This window comes from Cervus canadensis, chromosome 27 (genome assembly GCF_019320065.1).
Source record: "Cervus canadensis isolate Bull #8, Minnesota chromosome 27, ASM1932006v1, whole genome shotgun sequence".
Lineage (NCBI taxonomy): Eukaryota > Metazoa > Chordata > Mammalia > Artiodactyla > Cervidae > Cervus > Cervus canadensis.
The window spans coordinates 13,822,314-13,847,929 of NC_057412.1; the positions used below are offsets into that span (position 1 = coordinate 13,822,314).

General features: G+C 33.9%; 1 protein-coding gene across 2 annotated transcripts in view; it reads right to left on the minus strand.

Annotated features, from left to right (window-relative positions):
- NCAM2 (neural cell adhesion molecule 2) overlaps nucleotides 1-25,616 on the minus strand; it is a 523,627-nt gene that overhangs the window by 91,003 nt on the left and 407,008 nt on the right. For both annotated transcript variants that reach the window (XM_043448692.1, XM_043448693.1), the window contains exons 10-11: nucleotides 6,060-6,247; nucleotides 1,726-1,822 (exon numbers count right to left, since the gene is read on the minus strand). In XM_043448692.1, the coding sequence (XP_043304627.1) occupies nucleotides 1,726-1,822; nucleotides 6,060-6,247 (285 nt within the window). The remainder of the gene's footprint in view (nucleotides 1-1,725; nucleotides 1,823-6,059; nucleotides 6,248-25,616) is intronic.

Consider the following 25,616-nt stretch of genomic DNA (forward strand, 5'->3'; position numbering starts at 1 on the left):
TTGTGACTCCATGCTTTTTAATTATAATTGGAAAGAGGGTAACTCACTAATTTCATAGATTCATTAGAAGGATATGTATAAAATATCTTAATGAAAAATATTACTGTAATATGAGATATGAAACTACATAGATATTATGTAATGAATTTAATAAGACTTTAAATCTCATCAGTATAATGTTCTATATTTCATAGTTTCTTGAATTATGAATTTCCAAAAACTAAAAAAAATAAGAAAAGGTCATTTATCAAGTTCTACCTTATAGAAAATGAGGTCATTTTTCAAAAAAGCAATATGTAATAATACATCAATGTTAATATAATTATATTAGCTATAATATATATAGTAATCATGTGTCTAGCTATTATTTATAAATAGTTTCTACTCATTACAAAGACATTTGCCTAATTTTCTAAAGCTTGGAATTAACATGAGTAGTGGATGCTTCTCATCACTACAGTTAATACTTCAATTTATTATAAATGAATTTGATGTGATTTAACACATTTCATTTCCTAGAATTTAGTTTGCTTGTACAAAGATTTATTCATATGCCTAACTGCATGCAGTCTACTTCCAATGATTTTCATTGAGATTAGTTTTCTAATGACTTCCTGGTAGACAGTACACACTGGTTTATATTCTCCCTTATTTCATCATTTTCTGCCTCTTTTCCTTTCTATCTTAACTCCCTATAATCTTATTTTTTCCTTATCATTTCCTTCCCTAAAACCTTTCCACAGAGTCCTTCTCTTCCTTTACCCCTAATATAGTAAAATAAAACTTGAATTGGAGAAGAGCAGGCTTTCCAGTTACATAATAATTTGATTATTATTAGCTTCATAACTTTTAAATTTCCCTTTTGATCTTCACAACTAATGAGTTTAAGATATATCTACATATCAAAAGAAATACTTCATAACAATACAAAATTACAGTTACATAATTTAACTTTTCTTTGAAAAAGTTTTAAAATATTTTCATGGAAGTTGTTTATTCTATTAAAATATAGTATTACAGTGATTTTCTGATATTTCTCTACCTGGACCTAGAAGATAATAAATTATATTTACATCATCTGAACTTTGCAAAGTATAAAAATGGATATTTCCATATTTCTAATCAGTCTTGTACTGATGGCAAAATCTATATGTGTTTATATAAACACATAAATATAAATATATATAATATAAAGGAAAACATAGCTAGATTTCTAGTTAAGGTAAACTTTAATCTGCACAATATTATATCTATACATTTTAAGCTTTAAGAAAAGAACTGGAATGCTTTTATATATACAACATGAAACATATTTCAGCAAGTTACATAACTCTAAATTTTAACAATAAAGTTACTATTTATTCTTTCAATTTTAGAATTTTAAAACAGATTAATTTTATTTTCTCTAAAGGTATATTTTATTGCTATTTTTTGACAAGACTCTTACTTTACATGAATATAGTTTGATTTCTTAAGACATATGTTTCCTAACACTTTCGTAGATGTGTCATATATAAAGTTGGGGGAATCAGAATCAGAATGAAAATTAATCTTGATTACTGAATACAATCTAAGTCCTCACTGTATCATATAGAACTGTTACAATTTTTTAAGCACCAGTTCTATCTTTCTCATAGTAACCTGTATCAGGATTATGAAAATATAAAAACTATTTACTTTAGGAAATATTTTATGAGATATCAGAAATTACTGCGTTATACTTACCAGCCAAAGCAAGAATATACTCTTGAAATCTTGTTCCTATACGATTAGTAGCTGTGCAATTATATCGTCCGAAGTCATTATCGGATGTAGGTGCGATCTAAAATAATTATAATAATAAAAGTTTCACAATTTTAAAGCAATATCACAGAAGTTTTAAAATAGTCTCTTGCATCACTACCATCTTCATATATATACAATTACTGACAACTCCTTGCCATAGCTCTTTTTTCTGTATCAAGTAAGCATTCTCTCTTTTTTAAGATATAATCCATAGTTCTGTACTATCCATGTGTGTGCGTGTGCTTAGCCGTTCAGTCCTGTTCTACTCTTTGTGACCCCATGGACTCTAACCCATCATAGGACCAGGTAAATTACAGTTAGTCTATTGATTTATTAAGTAGATAAATACTACCATTTTGCTACATATATTGAAGAGAAAAATCATTAGATATTGATATATGTAAAGTGCAGAAATTAGAACAGATTGAAAAATATGTATTCTGCAGTTGCTACAAACTTGACTTTGAAAACAGGAATCATGTAACAAAAGCATTGTTAACTTTGTTTTCTACCTTGCTGTCTCCGATCAGGCAGGTTTAAAATTCAAGGAAGGTTCAAAATACGACAGCTTTCTCTTCCTCTTATGATTTTTTTAAAAATAAAATATTAAGAAAGGGTGAGGATCTATTTAAAATAAAAATCTTTCCAGGAAGGTATTTTGCAAGAAAATATTTCCCAGTGTACCAATCCCTGTTGGCAGGCACATTATCTTGATACCTAATAACAGTATCTTGCCCCTATTGCTGTTCAATTCCTATCATTCTCTTTCAGTTTAGGTGTAAAATAGTTGACCTCCGTCCTTACACATTTGAAATACATAATTAAGTTAACCTTCTTGGATTCTATTGTTGAACAGTGGGACCAACCCTGTAATTCTAATGTACCAAAATTCTGAAGTATCAATTCAGAAAAGAGATTTGGTGATCGTAAAGATATAATTTTCAATTCCAGTAACTATTATTAAGAGAGAATAAGCTTACAACGGAGTTGCTGCTAATTTCAAGTCTATCCCAAAACGGGGAAATGGTTTTGGGATAATGGGAGGCTATTAACTAAAAGTGCAATTTGGAAGTCCATTGAAGATGATAATTCTGAAAGGGTACAAAAAGTGGTGTCATTCATTTTCTAGTCAGCTGTCTATCTAGGAATAGATCATAGCTTTAAGGATTAGAAACTTTAACAGCTCATATATAAGTACTTTTAAGTGACTAAAATATTAATTTTTCATACATTCAGGTTATAATAAACTAGGTTAACTTAACTAGAAAATAATTTTACTACTCAGAAAGAAATTTTACTAAAAAATATCTTTATTCTACAGATATATGAGAAAGCCATTTGTATATCCCAAAGGGAAGAATGTGTACTGAATAAAGGCAATGCAAATGCAGGATGGCCCTGACAAAGAATCCTGACTATTGTACAGTACCTCAAGACCAATAAAGTAACTTAAATATACCTATTTTAACTGGAACACATTTTAAAAGGCTCAGTTCAATTTTGCTTTTATGTTCCTGGGAGCTCACTTATCAAAAGAAAAAGGCTTTGTAATTCTAACTGAAATAAGTTATCTCTTTATCGTGCTCTATGATTAACAAATAGAGAAACTATCCCTAGTAGCACAGACCATTAAAAAAACACAGGTCAGACAACTGGGCCAAATCATGTCCCCTCCAGCCTATTTAGTGTATTCTAGGAAAGCAGCAAAGTCCAATAAGTGGTTTTCAAAAGTTCAATGCCAGCACAGTGAAATAATAGATAATTTTATAAAAATACATAATAATATATAACAGAGGTATATAATTCATATTTATTTAACATATATTCATATTAACCATGTTTGGTATATAAAATATTCATTCAATAAGTACTAGAAACATCTACTTATGATACTACTTCTTCATATTTTAATATGCAGTTAAAATAATTCAAGTTTACTTCAGATGTTGGGCTTTGATAGAATATAATAAATTACCAAGTGTAGTTTTGAACACCAAAATATAAACTGAGAGAACAATGTTAGTAAAGGAATTTGTAAGCTCTTTCCGAAACCCTTAAGGGCAGGATATTATTCCAATCTGCCTACTAGAAACTTTCTGAATCAAATTTTCTCATATATTAAAAAGCTATCCTATTACCTCAGGGGAGCACCTAGGGAAAACAAATGACCAAATCTGTAAGGCCTTGAGTAATACATTTATTGGCAAGAACCAAAAGGATTTATAAAATGTTTTGTTATTTTTAAAAATTCACATTAAAAACTGAATATATGTATGTAATCAAAGAAAAAAGTTGTTAATTCAAGGAATCTACTATTAACCAGATTATTATTAATTATAAAATTTATTTTATTTTTATATGTTCTTAAGTATTAGCAATTATGTAACTACTATAATAATTAATAGAGAAAAATCATTATAATGTACATCCTAAGAGACTATGTATGCTACTAATTCAAAATTAGTAATATTATTACTGCCTTTTATTGTTATTATTATTTTGTTTTGTGTGTGTGTGTTTTAAGTTGTTTTTGTTACACATCTGTATTATTTATTCAGGATTGAAACTTAATTTTTGAAAATAGTATACACATAAAAAGTTTATGCTCAAGGTCAGTGCCCTAAGAAACATAGACAAACATTGCTTAGTTTTCACTTTTGCGTTGAGAGAAATGGCATTCTAGCAGAAATGACATGAGAACTTTATATTAATAAAATATTTAAATGTCAATTTAAAAATTGTTGCTTATATCAACTATGTAGAATTATGAGCTACTCCAGAAACTGAAAAGTGTCAAGATGAAGTAAAGCTGAAATTACAGATTAGTCTGTCATTTAAACTTGAGCGTAAATCCACCTGTTACGGACTGAATCATGGCTATTGACAAAATTCAAACGCTGAAACCCTAATCTCTTATGTGACTGTATTTGGAGGCCACGAGAGTGGGGCCTGGCATCCTTATAAGAGGAAAAGACACCGGGGCGTTTTCTCTTCTTTCTCTGCCTACTCTTGAGGGAAGGTTATACGGGTAACAGTGAGAGAACCACCTGCAAACCAAGGAGAGACTTGCAATAAACCAGAACTTCTGGCACCTGGATATTGGACTTCTAGCTTCCAGAAACGTGTGAAAAAATAGTTTATATTTTTTAAGCCACCCAGTCTGTGCTATTTTGTTAGGGCAGCCCTAGTACACTCATACACCATCCCAAATCTAACCTCAATTTTCTACTATGGGTAAATACCAAAAACTGCAGTTGAATCTGGTCAAAAGTCTTTGTGAAACTGAGTTCTCTGTCAATTTGCCAATAAATACTTCTAATACAGATACCAAAAAAATAAATGCATTTGAAATAGATTTAGACAAAGTATTCTGATAATCAGTCAACTATCCAAACATTTGGCAGAAGTGATATTGAAATCATTCCATCAAACAAATGTTTTACTAAGTCCAGTTACTAGGTGAAAGAGTTAATAGGGTCCCTGTGAGAGCACCTTTAAGTTAATGCAATAAAGATATCAAATATTATTCTAAAACAATCATTATTACAATTTATGTATATTGAACTAGTAGAGAAAACACAACATCCTTCTAGCTAAACGTGCTATATGAGAAAGATTCTCAATTGTTATGAAATCATCATACATTAGAAGGGCTGATGATCATAGATAAACTTTGGAAATTGATATACAAACATAATCTACAATTAATAAATAAAAGGTATTGTATTCAAACAATTTAAAGGCCAGGCACTCGGCAGTATAAAAACAATTATCTACAATCTTAAATGAGGCAATGAACAAGCAAATCTGGTTTATTTAGGAACATGTAAATATGTAGCCAGCTGATAGCATTTATGCCAGTCTAGGAAGCAGGATGATATAATCACAAACTCAATGCCTAGTAGCAACACTGAAATTGAACTTTTGGCCCTCAATAACTGACAAACTATTCATTCTTTCTCCCTACTTTTTCCTAATACAATTGGTTTTTTTCAAATATAAATTCATGAAAAATAATGATGTTTGCTATATAGCCATATATCTATATAAGTAAGCCCATATTAGTAAATAGTGGGACACTAACCATTAATTGACAATGATCCAAATGCATAAAATTTCTCTTTAAGCAAATAAACATGAAATATATACAATATGGTATATGTATACTATAGAATAATAGATAATAATTTATATATCAGGATATTTAAATATATTCTAAAATAGTAGATAACTGCCAAAATAATACAATTTGTTGATATGAAATGAAGACTTACCTCTAATATTATTTTTCTCCCTGTACTATATGTCTTTAAATTAGTGGTGTTTTTAGCTGGCAAGACTAATTTCTCTCTTCTCCAATGGACTGATGCTGGTGGATTCGATTTCACATCACAGCTTATATTTATTGGGTTTCCTTCCCAAGAATAATAAATTGTTTGATTTGATATGAACTTGGGAGCATCTGTAAGGCAATATAATATAACATTATAGACTTTCCTTTAAGATAGTCATTTAATTAGTATAAACAATAGTAATCATTATTGACTACAAAAAAAGCCACCGTGATTCTAATTGCATATATTTAACATGTGATATTAGAATTCATGAAAATATATCATTTGCTGGTTCAACAAATCATTTTAATATAAAGTATTCAAAGTTGGCCAATTATTAAAATATGAAATATTAACACAGTTGTTTGCTTTTAATAATCTGACAAACATTTCCATCCAGTAAATTAATGGTTCCCTACATTAGCGAAATATATTTCTGGAACAACTCACATTATAAGTGAGAGTTTAGGATAAAACTTAATAAAATCTATGGTCTTCTGTCATTTTTAAGCCTTGGCTTAGTTATGTAATTTCTCCTATAAAAAACTTAAAGCAGATAAAAAATTTAAATAGAAATGGCAATGTCACAACAAATATTTCCTAAAATGTCTTTTCCAGTATTAAATAAGCAGGTATGTTTTAAAGTAATCAATAATAGTTAATTTGAATGTTAGCTCTTATAATGCTATTTCAATTTTCAGGCCCCTACACCAGATCATTACAATTATAGGTGAGAGAAAACAGAAAATATATATATATTATTTCACTGTAGAAAGCTAATTGCAAAACCGAGTTATGCTACATAGACATGTTTTTTGTTTTGTTCCATTCTAGAAGTATGATGGAGGCCAAATGCCAATCAACTATGACTTTTCTGAGTCTCAATAGCTTGACTGTATAATTGAAAGGATTCATATTTATAATTTTTTCATAAAAAACATAATCCTAAAATAAGTGCTAAGATTATGGCATCCAGTCCCATAACTTCATGGTAAATTGATGGTGAAACAATGGAAACAGTGACAGACTTTATTTTCCTGGGCTCTAAAATCACTGCAGATGGTAACTGCAGCCATGAAATTAAAAGATATTTGCTCCTTGGAAGAAAAACTATGACAAACCTAGATAGCATATTAAAAAGCAGAGACATTACTTTATCAACAAAGGTTCATATAGTCAAAGATATGTTTTTTTCCAGTAGCAATGGATGGATGTCAGTTGGACCATAAAGAAAGCAGAGCACCAAAGAATTGATGCTTTTGAACTGTGATGTTGGAGAAGACTCTTGAGAGTCCCTTGGACAACAAGGGTATCAAACCAGTTAATTCTAAAGGAAATCAGTACTGAATATTCATTTGAAGGACTGATATTGAAGCTGAAGCTCCAATACTTTGACCACCTGATGCCAAGAACTGACTCACTGGAGAAGACCCTGATGCTGGGAAAGATTGAGAGCAGGAGGAGAAGGGGATGACAGAGTCTAAGATGGTTGGATGGCTTCACTGACTTGATGGACATAGTTTGAGTAAGCTCCGGAAGTTGGTGATGGACAGGGAAGCCTGGCGTGCTGCAGCCCATGGGTTTGCAAAGAGTCAGATTTGACTGAGCAACTGAACTGAACTGAAACTAAGTGCTAGTTAAAATGCTGCTGATACATTTGTTGTTGCTGTTGTTCCTGGTATTTAAACTGATTATTCTTGTTACTAATATTAACTATTTAGAACTTAATATCCCTTATAAGTTATTAATTTAAAATTGTACAAATTATAAGTTTTGCTTTATTACTCAAATTACTTAATAATGACCTGCTCCCAATTTTGTTATGTCAACAGATTATATATCAGATATGTCATGTAAGAATTACAATCTCTGGTACAAATGCATAGATAATCATTTAAATATTCTTGTTCTATGTATGTTTTACTGTCTGTTTTTAATGCCAATATCATATAGAAGTATGAAATTCTTATTGAATACTTTCTATATGACAGTAAGCTTATACATTTTATTCTATGGAATATTTTTACTAACCTGTGAGGAAGGTGTTACTCTGTTCTTAAGAATGAGGGCTCTGGAATAAGAGCTATCAAGCTTATTCTAGTACTAAGTTGTAGATATGGGATGATCTGGGGTAATTTTAACCAGGGACAGTTGAATTTCTATTCAACCCAGGAACAGATTTATAATATCAAGTACTAGCAACATTTTGGTTATGTGGACTTTATCATACATTACTGAAGAGAAAAAAATTGGGACAATTCCTCAGAAACACAAAAGCCTTAAGATTCTGCAGTGCAGTCTTAAATATCTCTCCAGAGAAAAGAAGTATAAGCATTATCAGATGTTAATATAAAGGACTTTTAGCACATTGTTTTAATAATAAAGTTCAAAACAACTCAATGGCTCTCAAAGGAGGACTGGATAAATAGTGACTCCTATTGGCACTTGGCTAAATATTACAGACGTATCTGCTTGTGGTTTTCTCTCAACTTGCAATGTGCCTACCCTTCCCTCTACCTGGCTGCCTTCAAACTAAGCTCCACACTAACTTAACATAGCTTTTCCACAACATTCAGTTGTGGGTTAGGTTCACTGCTTTGTGTTCCCACAGATCCTATTCTTTCCCTCATCATGGTAGTAGGAAATGGAATTGTTAGGAAGGAAGTTAGGCATGGAGCAATGAGGAATGGCCTGGCTGAAGGTGATACAAATTGGTCTCTGAAACCCATCCCAGACACACCCAGGAGAACTCACAGATATGCTACAAAACAACCAGAGACTTCTCCAACTCCTGCATTTGGACCCTAGACACACAGTGGATGCAGCCTAATCACAGAGGCTTCTCCAAGTAACCTTTCATAGCAAGGAGCCCATTAAGGGTTTGTAAAATTCTACATCTTATTATAACAGACTGAGTGGGCCTTCCCTGGTGGCTCAGATGGTAAAGAATATTTCTGCAATGTGGGTTTGATCCCTGGGTTGGAAAGATCCCCTGGAGAAGGGAACAGCAACCCACTCCGGTGTTCTTCCTGGAGAATCCAACGGACAGAGGAGACTGTAGGGCTACAGTTCAGTTCAGTTCAGTCGCTCAGTCCTGTCCAACTCTTTGTGACCCCATGAACCACAGCACGCCACGCATCCCTGTCCAAGACCAACTCCCGGAGCCTACACAAACTCATGTCCATTGAGTCGGTGATGCCATCCAAACATCTCATCCTCTGTCATCACCTTCTCCTCCTGCCCTCAATCTTTCCCAGCATCAGGGTCTTTTCACATGAGTCAACTCTTCACATCTGGTGGTCAAAGTATTGGAGCTTCAGCTTCAACATCAGTCCTTTCAATGAACACCCAGGACTGATCTCCTTTAGGATGGACTGGTTAGATCTCCTTGCAGTCCAAGGGACTCTCAAGAGTCTTCTTCAACACCACAATTCGAAAGCATCAATTCTTCAGTGCTCAACTTTCTTTACAGTGCAACTCTCACATCCATACACGACCAATGGAAAAACCATAGCCTTGACTAGACAGACCTTTGTTGACAAGGTAATGTCTCTGCTTTTTAATATGCTGTCTAGGTTGGTCATAACTTTCCTTCCAAGGAGTAAGTGTCTTGTAATTTCATGGTGGCAATCACCATCTGCAGTGATTTTGGAGCCCCCAAAATTAAGTAAGCCACTGTTTCCCCATCTATTTGCCATGAAGTGATGGGACCAGATGCCATGATCTTAGTTTTCTGAATGTTGAGCTTTAAGTCAACTTTTTCACCGTCCTCTTTCACTTTCATCAAGAGGCTCTTTAGTTCTTGTTCACTTTCTGCCATAAGGGTGGTGTCATCTGTATATCTGAGGTTATTGATATTTCTCCCGGCAATCTAGATTCCAGCTTGTGCTTCATCCAGCCCAGGGTTTCTCATGATGTACTCTGCATACAAGTTAAATAAGCAGGGTGACAATATACAGCCTTGATGTACTCCTTTTCCTATTTGGAACCAGTCTGTTGTTCCATGTCTAGTTCTAACTGTTGCTTCCTGACCTACAAACAGATTTCACAAGAGGCAGGTCAGGTGGTCTGGTATTCCCATCTCTTTCAGAACTTTCCACAGTTTATTGGGATCCACACAGTCAAAGGCTTTGGCATAGTCAATAAAGCAGAAATAGATGTTTTTCTGGAAGTCTCTTGCTTTTTCAATGATCCAGCGGATGTTGGCAATTTGATCTCTGGTTCCTCTGCCTTTTCTAAAACCAGCTTGAACATCTGGAAGTTCATGGTTCGCATATTGCTGAAGCCTGGCTTGGAGAATTTTAAGTATCACTTACTAGTATGTGAGATGAGTGCAATTGTGCGGTAGTTTCAACGTTCTTTGGCATGGCCTTTCTTTGGGATTGGAATGAAAACTGACCTTTTCCAGTCCTGTGGCCACTGCTGAGATTTCCAAATTTGCTAACATATTGAGTGCAGCACTTTCACAGCATCATCTTTTAGGATTTGAAATAGCGCAACCGGAATTCCATCACCTCCACTAGCTTTGTTCATGGGGTCGCAAAGAGTCAGACATGACTGAGCAACTAACACGTAACAGACTGAATATGGGAAGACATAACCCACAGAGCCTGCTGTTATATAACTTGTAATTTTATCAGTCGGTCTCGAGCATATGCTCATTTGTCTTCCCTTTCATGGATTGGTAGTGGGTACAAGCCCTATTTTGCACAGGACATAACCATAAGGAGGAGACTGGAAGTATAAAAAGGGTGAAGCCAAGAGGGAAAAGAGAACTCCTTTGGGGTAAGCCTGCCCGCGTATGTTGGAAGTGTCTTCAGTCTGTTTGAGCTGACTGAGCTGTAATCTGTGTGTTGTTTTAAAACCTGTAGTCCAGTATTTTATATTTTGTTGCAATGAGGCAAGAACCAAGAAAGAGAAATTAATTGACCTGACAGAATGACCTATATGATTACTTCTCTACCAAGTGGTCTAAATCTTTTGGGTTTAACAGATAAAGAATATATGGTGTTTATATATTATATATATAAAACTCAGCCTTAAAAAAGAATGAAATTTTTCCATCTGTAACAACTTGGATGAACCTAGAGGATATTGTGCTAAGGGAACTAAGTCAGACAGAGAAAGACAAATACCATGTAATTTCACTTACATGTGAAATCTGAGAAACAAAATGAACAAACATGACAAAAATAGAAACAGGCTTATAGATACAGAAAACAATTTGTCAGTTGTTGCAGGGAGGGGGTTGGAGGAATGGGCAAAATAGGAGGAAGGAACATACTTCCAGTTATAATATGAATAAGTATCAGGGGTGTAATATATGGATGGCCTTAGGAATATAGGCAATAATTTACTAATAATTTGTATGGATATAACTAGACTTATCCTGGTAATCATGTCCTAATGCATAAAAATAACAAATCACTATGTTGTACAGTAAAACTAATAAAATATTATGTCAATTTTACTTTAATAAAATGATTTGTTTTGGTCACAACCACATACCTGACGGCTTATAAAATGTATGATGCTTACTTGGTTCTCAAAAACCACATACCAAATTTAGTGGATATTGTCAGTAAATTTAACCCAATGGTTCAGTTAAATTGAACAGAAGGTATTTTGAAGGAAAGAAGGAAAAAAAAAAAAAAAAAACCTTTTTCATGACCTGGGAAAATTCAGTGAAAAATCTAAGAACATATTTGGGGTGTTAACTGAAGACAAAGAAGACAAACTTCCTTATATTTAAAGTCAAAAGCTAAGTCTATATCCATCTCTAGCTCTAGCTCTATCTATAAAATATTTTATTACTGGTTAATATATATGAAATATAATCTCTTTGGCATTGCAATATTCTAGGGAGAGGTTTATAAATAGTATATTTGTATGTATATGTAGGCCAATATGAAAATCACACATGTTAATGTAACTATTAACACCTGACTTACAGTCTACTTCGTCCAAAATATAGCATCTGTGTGTATGTGTATTATATTATTATAATTTAGCCATAAACTTTGGGCATGATTTGACTACTCTATAAAAGCAAGCAATTGCCACTAATTGCTTGCCTGATGATCTCAGTGGGAATTTAATTTGGAATTACTGATGCTGAATGCAAACGTGCTACAGGAAATATATGCTATGCTAAAAACCACATTTAAAAATGTATTTGAGGTATGAGGCAGGAAAATATTGATAAATCCTACCTATAATAAAACAGAAACTAAATTCCTGTACATTGTGTGCTATGCAAATGTCAAAACAGTAGGAAGGCAGCAGTATTCACTGGCACAAGACTGGCATGTTAATGAAATTGAGCAGTTGGTATGGGGTGACTTTCTGAAAAAGGATGTGAATGGCTGAGGCAACACCTGACGACTTTACGCTTAAATATGTAGCCATATCTCATGATGATAATCAAATCAAAGATTTTAATTTTCAGAAAATTAGGGCTTTCACATCATAAAAGGTTTCAAATGTTGTACAGAGGAAATAACTTATGACAGTTAAAAAAATTAGAGGAAGGAAAGGGAATATTCCATGAGTGGAACTGTGGAAAGATCAGACTTGATAATTTATAAACAGATAGAAAAAAGATAGGCATGGATAAATTTTCACTTTGAAGTTGCATTCTTTGCATGTTGTGTTAATTCATGACTACATGAAATGTAAAATTCTGGAAGCATCTCTTAAGGCACTGTATGTCCCCTCAATCATATTAACTTTTGAATTAAAATATTTATAAGCTATAATGAATAGAAATACTTTATCAGAAGAATATATTTTTCACTTGAGCAGAGTTGAGAAGAAAAATAAGAGAAACCTGAATAGTAACAAATTGAAATATGTCATTCACTGGATAGGAAGGTAAAGATTTTCTTTCACTGAGAATCAAGGGAAGTGGCAAAAATGCCCTCCTTGATAAAGCTTTAGTCAGATTTCCATAGGACCTACTTTTTATATGGTCTTTGTCCTTAGGTCTGTCTCTGATTTACCTTTAAAAGGGAATGCTGTTAAGTCAGTTTAGTGAGACTCCTTCTACCCATGATAGCTGATTATTTTCAATATCTGGTCAAGTTCCTTAATGTATATGTCCATAGCCTGCTTTTAGAAGAACCCTATTAGGCCAGTTTAGTAAGAATTGCATTCTCCTTGAAATTTAATCAAGTTCTTCTTAATAATTTTTGATCCATTGACTCCTGTCACTCTGCTTCATTGGCTATAAATTCCTACTTGTCCTTGTACTCAGAGTTCTGTTTAATCTTCCTCCTTCATCGCAACTGTCTTGACCCCTATTGCAACAGTTTTGAATAAAGTTTTCCTTACAATTTCTAGCAAGTGTCAGAATAATTTATCTTTGACAAAAGAAAGCATACTCCCAAGAAAGGTAATTTAAAAAAAATAACTGCTTTCTTTCTTCTTTTTAAGAAGAGATGACAAAGACAGATCTGAAGCAAATGTGACCATGATTAAGTACCATTGATTTGTTTTCTGTAATTTTGTACACGTAAAGTGTTAGAATTATAATTATTTTTTAAATGAATCACATGCAAAAAGTATACCCAGCCAGACATTCAGACAGGGAAAGATGGAAGATTTATACCCAACTTTGTGAATTCACCAAGCTGTCACTGCAAGAAGAAGAGATGCTCGTATGCATAGTATCTAAATGTGAACCAAGCTAAACTTGCAATACTTTTGTGCACAGGATCACTATAAATTCTGCAGAACTGGACAGATCTTATAGAATCTAATATCTGGAAAGGAACACAGGTATCATCTATAAATATTTATTCTATATATGAGAAACCATGTTCTGGGGTACTGGGGAGCATGATGGCAGAGTCAAGACCACAATCTTTGCATGTGTGCTCAGTCACTTTAGTCATGTCCGACTCTGTGTGATCCCATCGACTGCAGCCCACCAGACTCATACTTCCATGGTATTTTCCAGGCTAGAATACTGGAATGGGTTGTCATTTCCTTCTCTGGGGGATCTTCCTGACCAAGGAATCGAACCTGGGTCTCCTACATTGCAGGCAGACGCTTTACTATCTGAGCTACCAGGGAAGCCCAGACCACAACCTTTGACTTTTTATATTCCTTTCATAAAACTACATTTCTATGCCAATTATTATATTACCAATGATGAATATATTATCAATATTAGTTTCTATAGATCATTAACAATGTTATTCAACATTGGCACTCATGTTTGAAGTAATAATACCAAGTAATAACCAAGGAAGCATTATTTTATGTCCTTTATATGTATTTAAGCAATAAAATAAATATGTAATTCAGATCAGAATGATTTTAGTGAAAATCATGGCACATTAGTACCCTCACTTATTTTTAGGTAGTGCTAAGAATGTGAGATTATTAAAATGAGCACTTTTCCAATTTCCACACTGATGGACAGGAAGCTAACATGTAAGAAGAAATATATTCAGGGGAATTCCAGTCATTTCCCCACTATGGATTTTAGGCTAGACTGTTTTAGCAACCTACTCTTGAATAAATAGTTCTTAGATTAAAAACTCAGGAAATTAATCTGAGAAATATCAACAGCCTCAGATATGCAGATAATACCAGTCCAATGAAAGAAATTAAAAGGAACTAAAGAGCCTCTTGATGAGTGTGAAAGAGGAGACTGAAAAAGTTGACATAGAACTCAACATTCAAAAACCTAAGATCATAGCATCCGGTCCCATCACTTCATGGCAAACAGATGGGGAAAAGTTGAAACAGTGACAGATATTATATTCTTGGGCTCCAAAATCACTGTGGACAGTAACTCTAGCCATGAAATTAAAAGCCTCTTGCTCCCTGGAAGGAAAGCTCTGACAAACCTAGACAATTTATTAAAAAGCAGAGACATCTCTTTGCCAACAAAGGTCTATATAGTCAAAGCTATGGTTTTTCCAGTAGTCATGAATGAATGTGAGAGTAGGACCATAAAGAAAGCTGAGTGCTGAACAATTAATGCTTTTTTGAATTGTGGTGCGTAAAGGGAATAAGTCCTGAATATTCATTGGAAGGACTGATGCTGAAGCTGAAGCCCCAATACTTTGCCCACCTGATGCAAAGAGTCTACTCATTAGAAAAGACCATGATACTAGAAAAGATTGAAGGCAGGAGGAGAAGGGGATGACAGAGGATGAGATGGTTGGATGGCGTCACCAACTCGATGGACATGAGTTTGAGCAAACTCCAGAGACTGTGAACAACAGGAAACCTGGTGTACTGAAATTCATGGGGTTGCAAGATTTCGACAAATCTTTGCGACTGGACAACAATAACAATTTATAGTTCATAAAATTAATTTGGCTACTTCTTATATACAGGTGTTTATTTCAAAGGTAATTTTAAAATAGTGCTATTTCCAGTTTTTAAAGGAATCTCCACACTGTTCTCCATAGTGGCTGTACTAGTTTGCATTCCCACCAACAGTGTAAGAGGGTTCCCTTTTCTCCACACCCTATCCAGCATTTATTGCTTGGATAGCAATTATTTTGGATAGCATCCATTACTGATTGGCGTGTAATGGTACCTCATTGTGGTTTTGATTTGCATTTCTCTGATAATGAGTGATATTGAGAATCTTTTCATGTGTTTGTTAGCCATCTGCATGTCTCCTTTGGAGAAATGTCTGTTTAGTTCTTTGGCCCAATTTTTTTGGAGAACAGTGTGGAGATTCCTTAAAAAACTGGAAATAGAATTGCCATATGACCCAGAAATCCCACTGCTGGGCATACACACTGAGGAAACCAGAATTGAAAGAGACACACGTACCCCAGTGTTCATCACAGAACTGTTTATAATAGCCAGGATATGTAAGCAACCTAGATGTCCGTCGGCAGATGAATGGATGAGAAAGCTGTGGTACATATACACAATGGAATATTACTCAGCCATTAAAAAGAATACATTTGAATCAGTTCTAATGAGGTGGATGAAACTGGAGCCTGTTATACAGAGTGAAGTAAGCCAGAAAGAAAAACACCAATACAGTATATTAACACATATATATGGAATTTAGAAAGATGGTAATGATATCCCTGTATGTGAGACAGCAAAAGAGACACAGATGTACTGAACAGTCTTTTGGACTCTGTGGGAGAAGGTGAGGGTGGGATGATATGGGAGAATGGCATTGAAACATGTAAATTATCATATGTGAAATGAATCACCAGTCCAGGTTTGATGCATGAGACAGGGTGCTCGGGGCTGGTGCACTGGGATGACCCAGAGGGATGGGATGGGGAGGGAGGTGGGAGGGGGGTTCAGGATGGGGAACACATGTACACCCATGGTGGATTCAAGTCAATGTATGGCAAAACCAATACAATGTTGTAAAGTACAATGAATAAATATTAAAAAATAAAAATTATAAAAAAAATAAAATAGTGATGTCTAGCTTTCTTGTGATTAAGAAATGTATGAATACACTAACTCACAGTGTGTGCGTGCTATGTGGCTTCAGTCATAACCAGCGCTATGCAACCCTACGGACTGTAACCTGCCAGGCTCCTCTGTCCATAGAACTCTCTATATAAGAATACTGGAATGGAATTCCATGTCCTCCCTCAATGGATCTTCCAACCTAGGTATCGAATGGAGTCTCTTATGTCTCCTACATTAGCAGGCAGATTCTTCACCACTAGTGCCACCTGGAAGGCCAGCTCACAGTACTTTGCTCTAATCTTGACACGTTAGTTCTTGCATTAAAAAAAAAAAAAAGTCCAAAGTAAGTGGAAGTTACCAGCAGACATCTCAATAAAGAACAAATTTAATCCCTAAATGGGAATATTTACTAATATCTTAAAATACAATCGCCTCTTTAAACACTTCTTAATTTTATTTTCCTTTAAAATGTATTTACTATATAATTTTTTACATCAGAAAAATTCAGAGGAATTTCCCAAACAGAGCTTAATATTCAACTCCCTATTATCATATTGATAAATTAACTCACTTGTTATGTTTCCAAATAATTGCTGAAACATTATGATATGAAAATATATTGCTTCCATCATTGCTTTTTCTAACATGTACTGGGGGTTGCCAATTTGAGTATGTGTCTTCATATTTGAACCTGATAATCACGGTTTATAGATATCATGTTATATTTCATATGTATTTTTCCTGAATATATACTGCCTCTAATAAAAAGTATTCTAGAATATAATGAAGACTAAGGGGATTTTGTTAATAAAACCATCATACATAAGTTATGATATTTTAGCTATCATTCATTTCAAACAATGCCATGTTCAGGTACCTTGCAAAGAGAAACATTAAAATTTTTCTAAATATTAATTTTGAATTGATTGCACATCTCTAGTCAAAATAATTTAACAGTTTGTGTCTACTGATACTAAGCCATTAGCAAATGTTGGAGATAGTTGTTTAGGTAGAAAAGTTTTGTCCCCTGGCTATTCCTCTAGATCCTATTTTGAGCTTGTTGTGGAAAGGAATCAGATGCCTAAGGCTTCCTCTTAAAGATTCTGAATGTTCACCTCAGGGAAGGGTAGCCACTACACTAATTATACAGAATTATTACTGTGTGTCTGCTTTATGCTAAGCAATTTTTAAATGGGGGGAATTCCTGCCAACAGGGAATCCTTTCTAGTGGCTCAGGCAGATACAAAAAGAAATAACTCTACTGCAAGGCTTAGCGACTGAACAACAAAATACCGCAAGGCAAAACACAGTTCAGCGGAAGTGGAATAGGTAAGGTTACTATGTCAAAAGGTATTAACAATGACCCCAGTTACGAAGTGCAGGGGATTCACATGGAAAGCTTCCCCAAAGAAGATGAACTTTAACATCCAATATTTGCAAGCATATCAAGTTCATAGAGCATAGTGCTTGTCAAAGGTTTTTCAAAAAGAATCTGGACATACATACACACAATAGTGGATGAACTATTTACACTGGAACACAGAATTTTGTGGTGGTTGTTTACAAGCAAAATATTGTACTAGAATCCTTTAAGCTAGGCTTCAACAGTATGTGAACCGAGAACTTTCAGATATATAAGCTGAATTTAGAAAAGGCAGAGGAATTAAAGAGATCAAATTGCCAGTATGCATTAGATCACAGAAAAAGCAAGAGAATTACAGAAAAACATCTATTTCTGCTTCATTGACTACATGAAAGCCTCTATGTGAACTAAAATAAACTGGAAAATTCTTAAAGAGATAGGAATACCAGACTACCTTATCTGCTTCCCGAGAAACCTGTATACAGGTCAATAAGCAACAGTTAGAACTGGACATGGAAAAATGGACTGGTTCAAAATTGAAAAAGGAGTGTGTCAAGACTGCATGTTGTCCCCCTGCTTATTTAACTTATATGCAAAGTACATCATGCAAAATGCTGGGCTGGAGGAAGCACAATCTGGAATCAAGATTGGTGGGAGAAATGCCAATAAACTCAGATATGCAGATGACAACCCCCTTACAGCAGAAAGTGAAGAGGAACTAAAGTGACTCCTGTTGAAGCTGAAAAGAAAGTGAAAAAGCTGGCTTAAAGCTCAACATTCAAAAAAACCTAAGATCATCACATCCAGCCCCATCACTTCATGGTAGGTAGGTGGGGAAACAATCAAAACAGTGACACTTTTTCTGGGCTCTAAAATCAGTGCAGACAGTGACTGCAGCCATGAAATTAAAAAAACACTTGCTCCTTGGAAGAAAAGCTGTGACAAACCTAGACAGTGTATTAAAAAGCAGAGACATCACTTTACAAATAAAGGTCTGTATAGCCAAAGCTATGGTTTTTCCAGTAGTTATGTATGGATGTGAGTGTTGAGCAGTAAAGAAGGCTGAGCACCAAAGAACTGATGCTTTTGAACTATGATGCTGGAGAAGACTTCTGAGAGTCCCTTGGATAGCAAAGAGATCAAACCAGTCAATCCTAAAGGAAATCAACACTCAATATTATTTGAAGGAATGATGCTGAAGCTGAAGCTCCAATACTTTGGCTACCCGACGTGAACTGCAGAATCTTTGGAAAAGACCCTGTTGCCGGGAGAGACTGAGGGCAGGAGGAGGAGGGAGCAACAGAGGGTGAGATGGTGGGATGGCATCTGACTCGATGGACATGAGTTTCGGCAAACTCTGGGAGACAGTGAAGAACAGGGAAGCCTGGCATGCTGCCGTTCATGGGGCTCAAAGGGTCCGACAACTGAATGACTGAAAAACAACAACTGTACTGGAAATAGCTTCAGGCTTGCCTTTGAATTGAGGTTCCAATTCTGCCAGATAGCAAAGATGTAACCTTCATTTTCTGTTTATTAATTTGGACTGTAGGTATTCTTTCCTTTCTTTTGTTGATTTATTTATAGAATTACTGAATTGAACTGGTTTCCTTAATCTTTAAGAGTCCATAAAGGCAGAAAACATGAACCTAGGACAAATTTTTAAAATGTAGAGGAGAGTTTTAATATTTAACACATATTGGTAAATACTACCTTTGACAGCGAACCATATAAAAGCTCTCATTTGCTTTTGGCTAGAGTTTTATAAACCTCTTCCCTCGTGGCTTAGATGGTAAACACCTGCCTTTAACGTGGGAGACGTGGGTTTGATTTGGGAAGGTCCCCTGCAGAAGGTTTTGGCAACCCACTCCAGTATTCTTGCCTGGGAAATCCCATGGACAGAGAAGCCTAGTAGACTACAGTCCATGGGGCAGCAGAATCAGACACGACTGAGCGACTTCACTTGGTTATGTAAACTATTTTTGTTTTTAAAAACCTCTGGTAGTTTAATATATACATATTATACATATATTTATATATACATGTACTCACATACATACATTATATAGACAGACCACATTGAATATAAATACATATTCATGAATATATAATGAAAATGAAGACTAATCCTGCTTTCATAAATATGATTTTAATAATATCTTTTTTTTAAGATTTAATATCTTAAAAATCACAGAATTCACAAGAAAAAAATAATACAAGAGGTCCTAGGTGGCAACGGCAATGATATTGAAAAATAGATTATCTTTATGCTTTCATATCTTCTACTATATGTTTACATGATTAATAAAAATCTACATATTACTTCATAGACTGTAAGAAGGAGATTTTTAAAACTGGATGTAAAAGGAATACAGATTTTTAAAAAATCAAGGAACTATCTTCTCCTAGCTATTATCACAATGAAAAGATATAAGTAGACATTATTTGGATTTAATTAAATGGTACCTGTATAGATCAGAGTATTTCAACAGTACTTATATCCATTAAGTTCAGTTGCTTGGTCACGTCTCTTTGAGACCCCATGGACTGCAGCATGCCAGGTTTCCCTGTCCATCATCAACTCCCGGAGCTTGCTCAAATTCATGTCCATCAGTGATGCCATTCAACCATCTCATCCTCTGTCGTCTATTACCTTGACTGAATCTCTGATTTAAATTTGCCAGCCTAAGATGAAACTGCAAAACTTGCCAGGATCTGAATTTGTTACTTCCTCAAAGTTGGAATCAGAAAACTCATATTCTAGGCATAACAGGAGGCATCAAAGCAACTTTTAGGACTGCCTCAGACTGATGTTGAGTTACATCTGTTTTGATGACTGCCCTGTCTTTTTATTCCTTTCTTTCCCTTTCCTTTACTCTCCTCTCCTTTGCTTTCTTTCCCTTTATATTCGTCTCCTTCACCTCTCTCTCCCCTTATTGGCTTCCCTTGTGGTTCAGCTGGTAAAGAATCCGCCTGCAGTGCAGGAGACCTGGGTTCCATTCCTGGAACCCAGACCTGGGTATGAAAGATACTCTGGAGAATGAAAAGGCTACCCACTCCAGTATTAGCTGAACACACAATACAGTCATCACTGTACCTGACAATTACTTGCTTAAACCAAGAATTTCACTTTCTCTGTCATTTCCCCTCAGTGTCTGAAGTCATTTTTTTTTTTTTTTTTCCTGAACACGTTTTTTTTGGTGATTGGTACCTGTGACCTGATTTTAGTCTCACTTCTTGCTGAGTGCTAGCTGGATTCTTGAATTCTGCTTGCTCTTGAGAAAGCCAGAGCTGATCACAAAACACAACCCAGATTATGAGAACTGAAATATAAAAAGCTTTGTCTTGAATTTTGAGAGGCTCATGATTAATTGAGCCTCCCATAGCTCAGCTGGTAAAAAATTCGCCTGCAATGCAGGTGACCCCAGTTCAACTCCTGGATTGGAGAAGGGAAAGGCTACCCACTCCAGTATTCTGGCCTGGAAAATTCCATGGACTCTATAGTCCATGCGGTTGCAAAGAGTTGGACATGACTGAGCAACTTTCACTTTCACTTCATGATTAAATAGGGCAACTCACTATACAACCTCACTATATGTAATACTCTCCTATATGTAATACTCTCCATTTTGTGAATAAAAAGCTTATTAGGGTAAGCTTTACAAACAATGAAAAACAAATTAAGTCTTTTAAAATCATATTGTTAGCATAATATGTATTGTCCTTGTAAAACAACAAAACTTGTTGCTAGTATGTGTAGTTCTTAAAATATTAAATAAAATATTAAATTAAATTAAATTAAAATTAGAAAATTTTATATCATGAATATTAGATTTTAAGAACCACACATACTAGCAACAACAATTTTATTGTGTAATAGAATATTCTATATCAAAAGCTTTCCTCACCATAAATCACAGTATATAAAGATATCATTTGCCACTATTTTATCCCAGGTCAAGGTCATATTCATTACCTAGTGAATTTGAGAAGCCCTGTTCCAACTGGCTTACCAATCTACTAGCTTCTATTTCAAGATAATGTTACTATGCCGCTTAAGCCTTTCCAAAAATTCTCATCATACTTCTTATGTCAAAAACTTCTTGATGATGTACAAAGTTCAACGTTAGCTGGCCTGCACCTACTTCTGTGACCTTGTATCCATCAAGTTAACTGTATCCCTTAAACTCTGACCATCCATAGCTCTTTCAGCTTTTTGTACTATCAGTCCCATCTGTCTAATCACTTTCTTATATATTCCATCTCAATGCAGTTGCATGCCTTCATCCTACCTAATTAAAATGTAAGTTCCATGACAGCAAAGATGATGTTGCTTTTTGCTGCACAGCACCTGAGTTTATATCTGACACTCAGTAGGTGCTCAGTAAGTAATAGTTAATTGATTAATTAAAACCCAGGACAAGTATGTATTTTTAGACAGTAGTGCTCCATTTAACAAAGGAAGAAGATGTTTGCTTGACTTTCCTAAAATCACAGAACTTAGTACTTCAATCCTTTAAGTCTACAGTAATACATTGCTTTTCACAGATTCTTATTGCCTATTTTGTGAAGAAATCAGCCCTTTAAATAAGCTAAGAATTAACTGCACATTTTAAAGAATAATGTAAAATACCTTGACTCTTTCTTTCAAGGTATTGAATTTTCTCATTTGATTTATGCTGAGGAAAACTACCAAGGGAATAAAAACTAATATATCCTTTGGCACATGTTGAGGATAATTCAATTAATAATTTCATATATCTGGTTCTACTGTATGTTCACTCAATGCAGAATCAGCTATGGCAATTAACTGGATTCAATTCATGGTATCATGGGAATTCTAATGGCTCCATGGAATACTGAATTAGATGTGTGCTTATTGCAACTAACCATAGCAGTGGGTGTGGATTTGCTGTGCTAAATCTGAGCAGTCAAGTTATGCATAAATCTCAGCATATTTTATACTCTAGAGTCATAAGCATCATTTATATTAAGACACCCGTGACTTTTTAGCACATGCTGTGTTCTAACTTGACTGTTGTGTCAAAGGACCTGGACACAACTGAGCAATAAACAACAACAGTGATTGAACATAAGAAAAATTTGATCATACTATGAATTAATCCTCTTTCTACTAATGCCGTTCTTTCTCTTGTCCAAATCTGTCTCCTCCTTAAATATACATACAAATATTAATAAGTATTCTACTACCTGTGGCAAGTCTGTTCCCTACTGCTACTTTATATAATTGAAATCTCCAGAAAAGGCGACACCATTTTAGATTATATTATTATTATTATGCACAATTTCACATATAAATTTAGGATAGAAGCTTAAGTGAATCTCATAGAATTTCTAAGTGATCAAAGGAACAAAGACTGGTCATACAGAGATAGCAGTGTTAAAGTTGCTTACAAATAACAATGATACTAATTTCCTCAGCATCTGATTTAGCATTAGCACATCCTGTAACTTATGTAATTTGTGTTTATTTATGTCAAACAACTTTAAAGTTTGTCAACATTACTAGAATTGAAAAGAATACTATCAAGTTAAATGCAAACTCTTTATCAGGTGACTTACTTTGATGACTAGTTTTTTGATTTTATATGTGTTTAAAGATAGCTCCAAAATGTAATTCACTTCTTAAACTCACCAGGTCTATCAAACTCTTGACTTTAAAAAAAACTAAAAGCAAATGAAAACATTTCTGCTATTATATCTTAACCACCTTGGTCATGAATTCTAGAATGCTGCTCATTTGATACATAATGAAATAGCTGGGTCACAAAAATAGAAAACAAAGAAGAGAAACAATATTGTTGCCATCATCATCATCATCACCATTCTAAGAAACACAGCATTGAAATAATGATGATGATAATGGTTAAAATGGTGCATATGACATGCCATTCATTATTTTTAAGTATGTTATATAATTAGCAAATTTAGCTGCAATTACATCACATTATGTCTTATTATTATCACCATTTAACCTTGTATTTATCCCCTTTTAACTGAAGTGCTGAAAAGTTGGGAATTAAATAATCCTTTTCTACACCCCTTTAAGTCTCTTAATTGAAAACTGAAAATTGGTAACAAGTTGTCATATATTTATAACTTGCAAACAACCACAGTATTATTTAATAGGACTTAGATCACAAAGATCACAATTTCTTTCTGCTTAACTACTGTTTATGTTTATGTTTATACATTTTATATCTTTAATGGGTACTTAATTAGAAAAATCTTTACTTAAAGAGATGCAAACTATTATTAAAACATAATAATTTTTTACATAATAGAGCAAAGCAACTTGAGCCAGACAGAATAAATAAAGCAATTCAAATTATGATTAGAAATAAAGCCTATGTGATATATTTAAGAGCATTTGAATCATAGTAAATAAAACCAAAAAATGTATAGCTTCTCCTAAAATAATAGTTTATTTGTATGAATTTATCCTTTTAGACAGTACTTTTTTTGACCTAAAAATTGTATGTACTCTTTTTCTTTTTACTCTAGCATATTTTAAGCATTAGTAATTATTAGTTTAGTCAATGGATATACCAATAAATATAAAATATCTATACTATACTATTATGAACAGATTTATATTATACATAATTGAGTTTTATAATAATATTAGTTTTTTAATTAATTTAAAAGTATATAAAAGCAAGAACCCATTGTAAACTACAGCCTGTATGAAAAACACCATAGGTAACAAAATTTAATCAAGACAGCATTTTTGTAACCTTTTATGTTTATTAAAAAAATATACTGTCAGTTTAATTAAATAAGCAACCACATAGTTTTTCAGTCACCTACAATTCTAATTCACCAAATGAACAAATCTATGAAAGTGATTTTGATTTCTCAGAATAGAGCTTCAAATATAGATAAAAACATGATAAGTATTTTAGGATATCTATTATATGCAAAAACATTTTTGGGAGTTTCCCAAGAGCTTCTGAAAAATCAGAAATATGTGTTTATTTTTTTTCTTCAGAAAAAGAAAGTTGCTAGAAATAATTAAGTTTGTCTCTGTGGACATTATATTATAGCAGAAAGGTTTTTACTTGTTCTAGGAAGAAATAGATAGTTGTGTAAAATCAAAACATTTTAAATAAAATTTTAGCATAAGTGTGTATATATTCTAATGAAATTTTTAACTTGGTTTATTAGGGTATGATCTGGAATTTTTACATATCTAATTTTATTTTTGAGTAAAGATCTAAAAAAAAAGATCTTTCTATAATAGTAAAATAAGCAATTGTAATGAGAAATATTGCTCAGGACAATAAAAATGTTTAAATCAATTGTTTTAGCCTTTAGCGTATTTGAAACAAAAATTAATCACATTATGAGATACAAGAAAACACAGACAAACAGAAAAGTATGAAAAACAGCTTGTCTTTCATGCTATTTGGCTGATTGCATTGATAATTACTCTTTTTACCTCAAAAGGGCAGACAGACTAAAAATCTCCATCAGAGGGCAGACAGACTGAAAACCACAATCACAGAAAACTAACCAATGTAATTACATGGACCACAGCCTTGTCTAACTTAAAGAAACTATTGCCATGCCATGTAGGGCCACCCAAGACGGAAGGGTCACAGTGGAGAGATATGACAAAACGTGGTCCACTGGAGAAGGGAATGGCAAACCACTTCAGTATTCTTGCCTTGAGAACCCCATGAACAGTAAAAAAAAAAGGC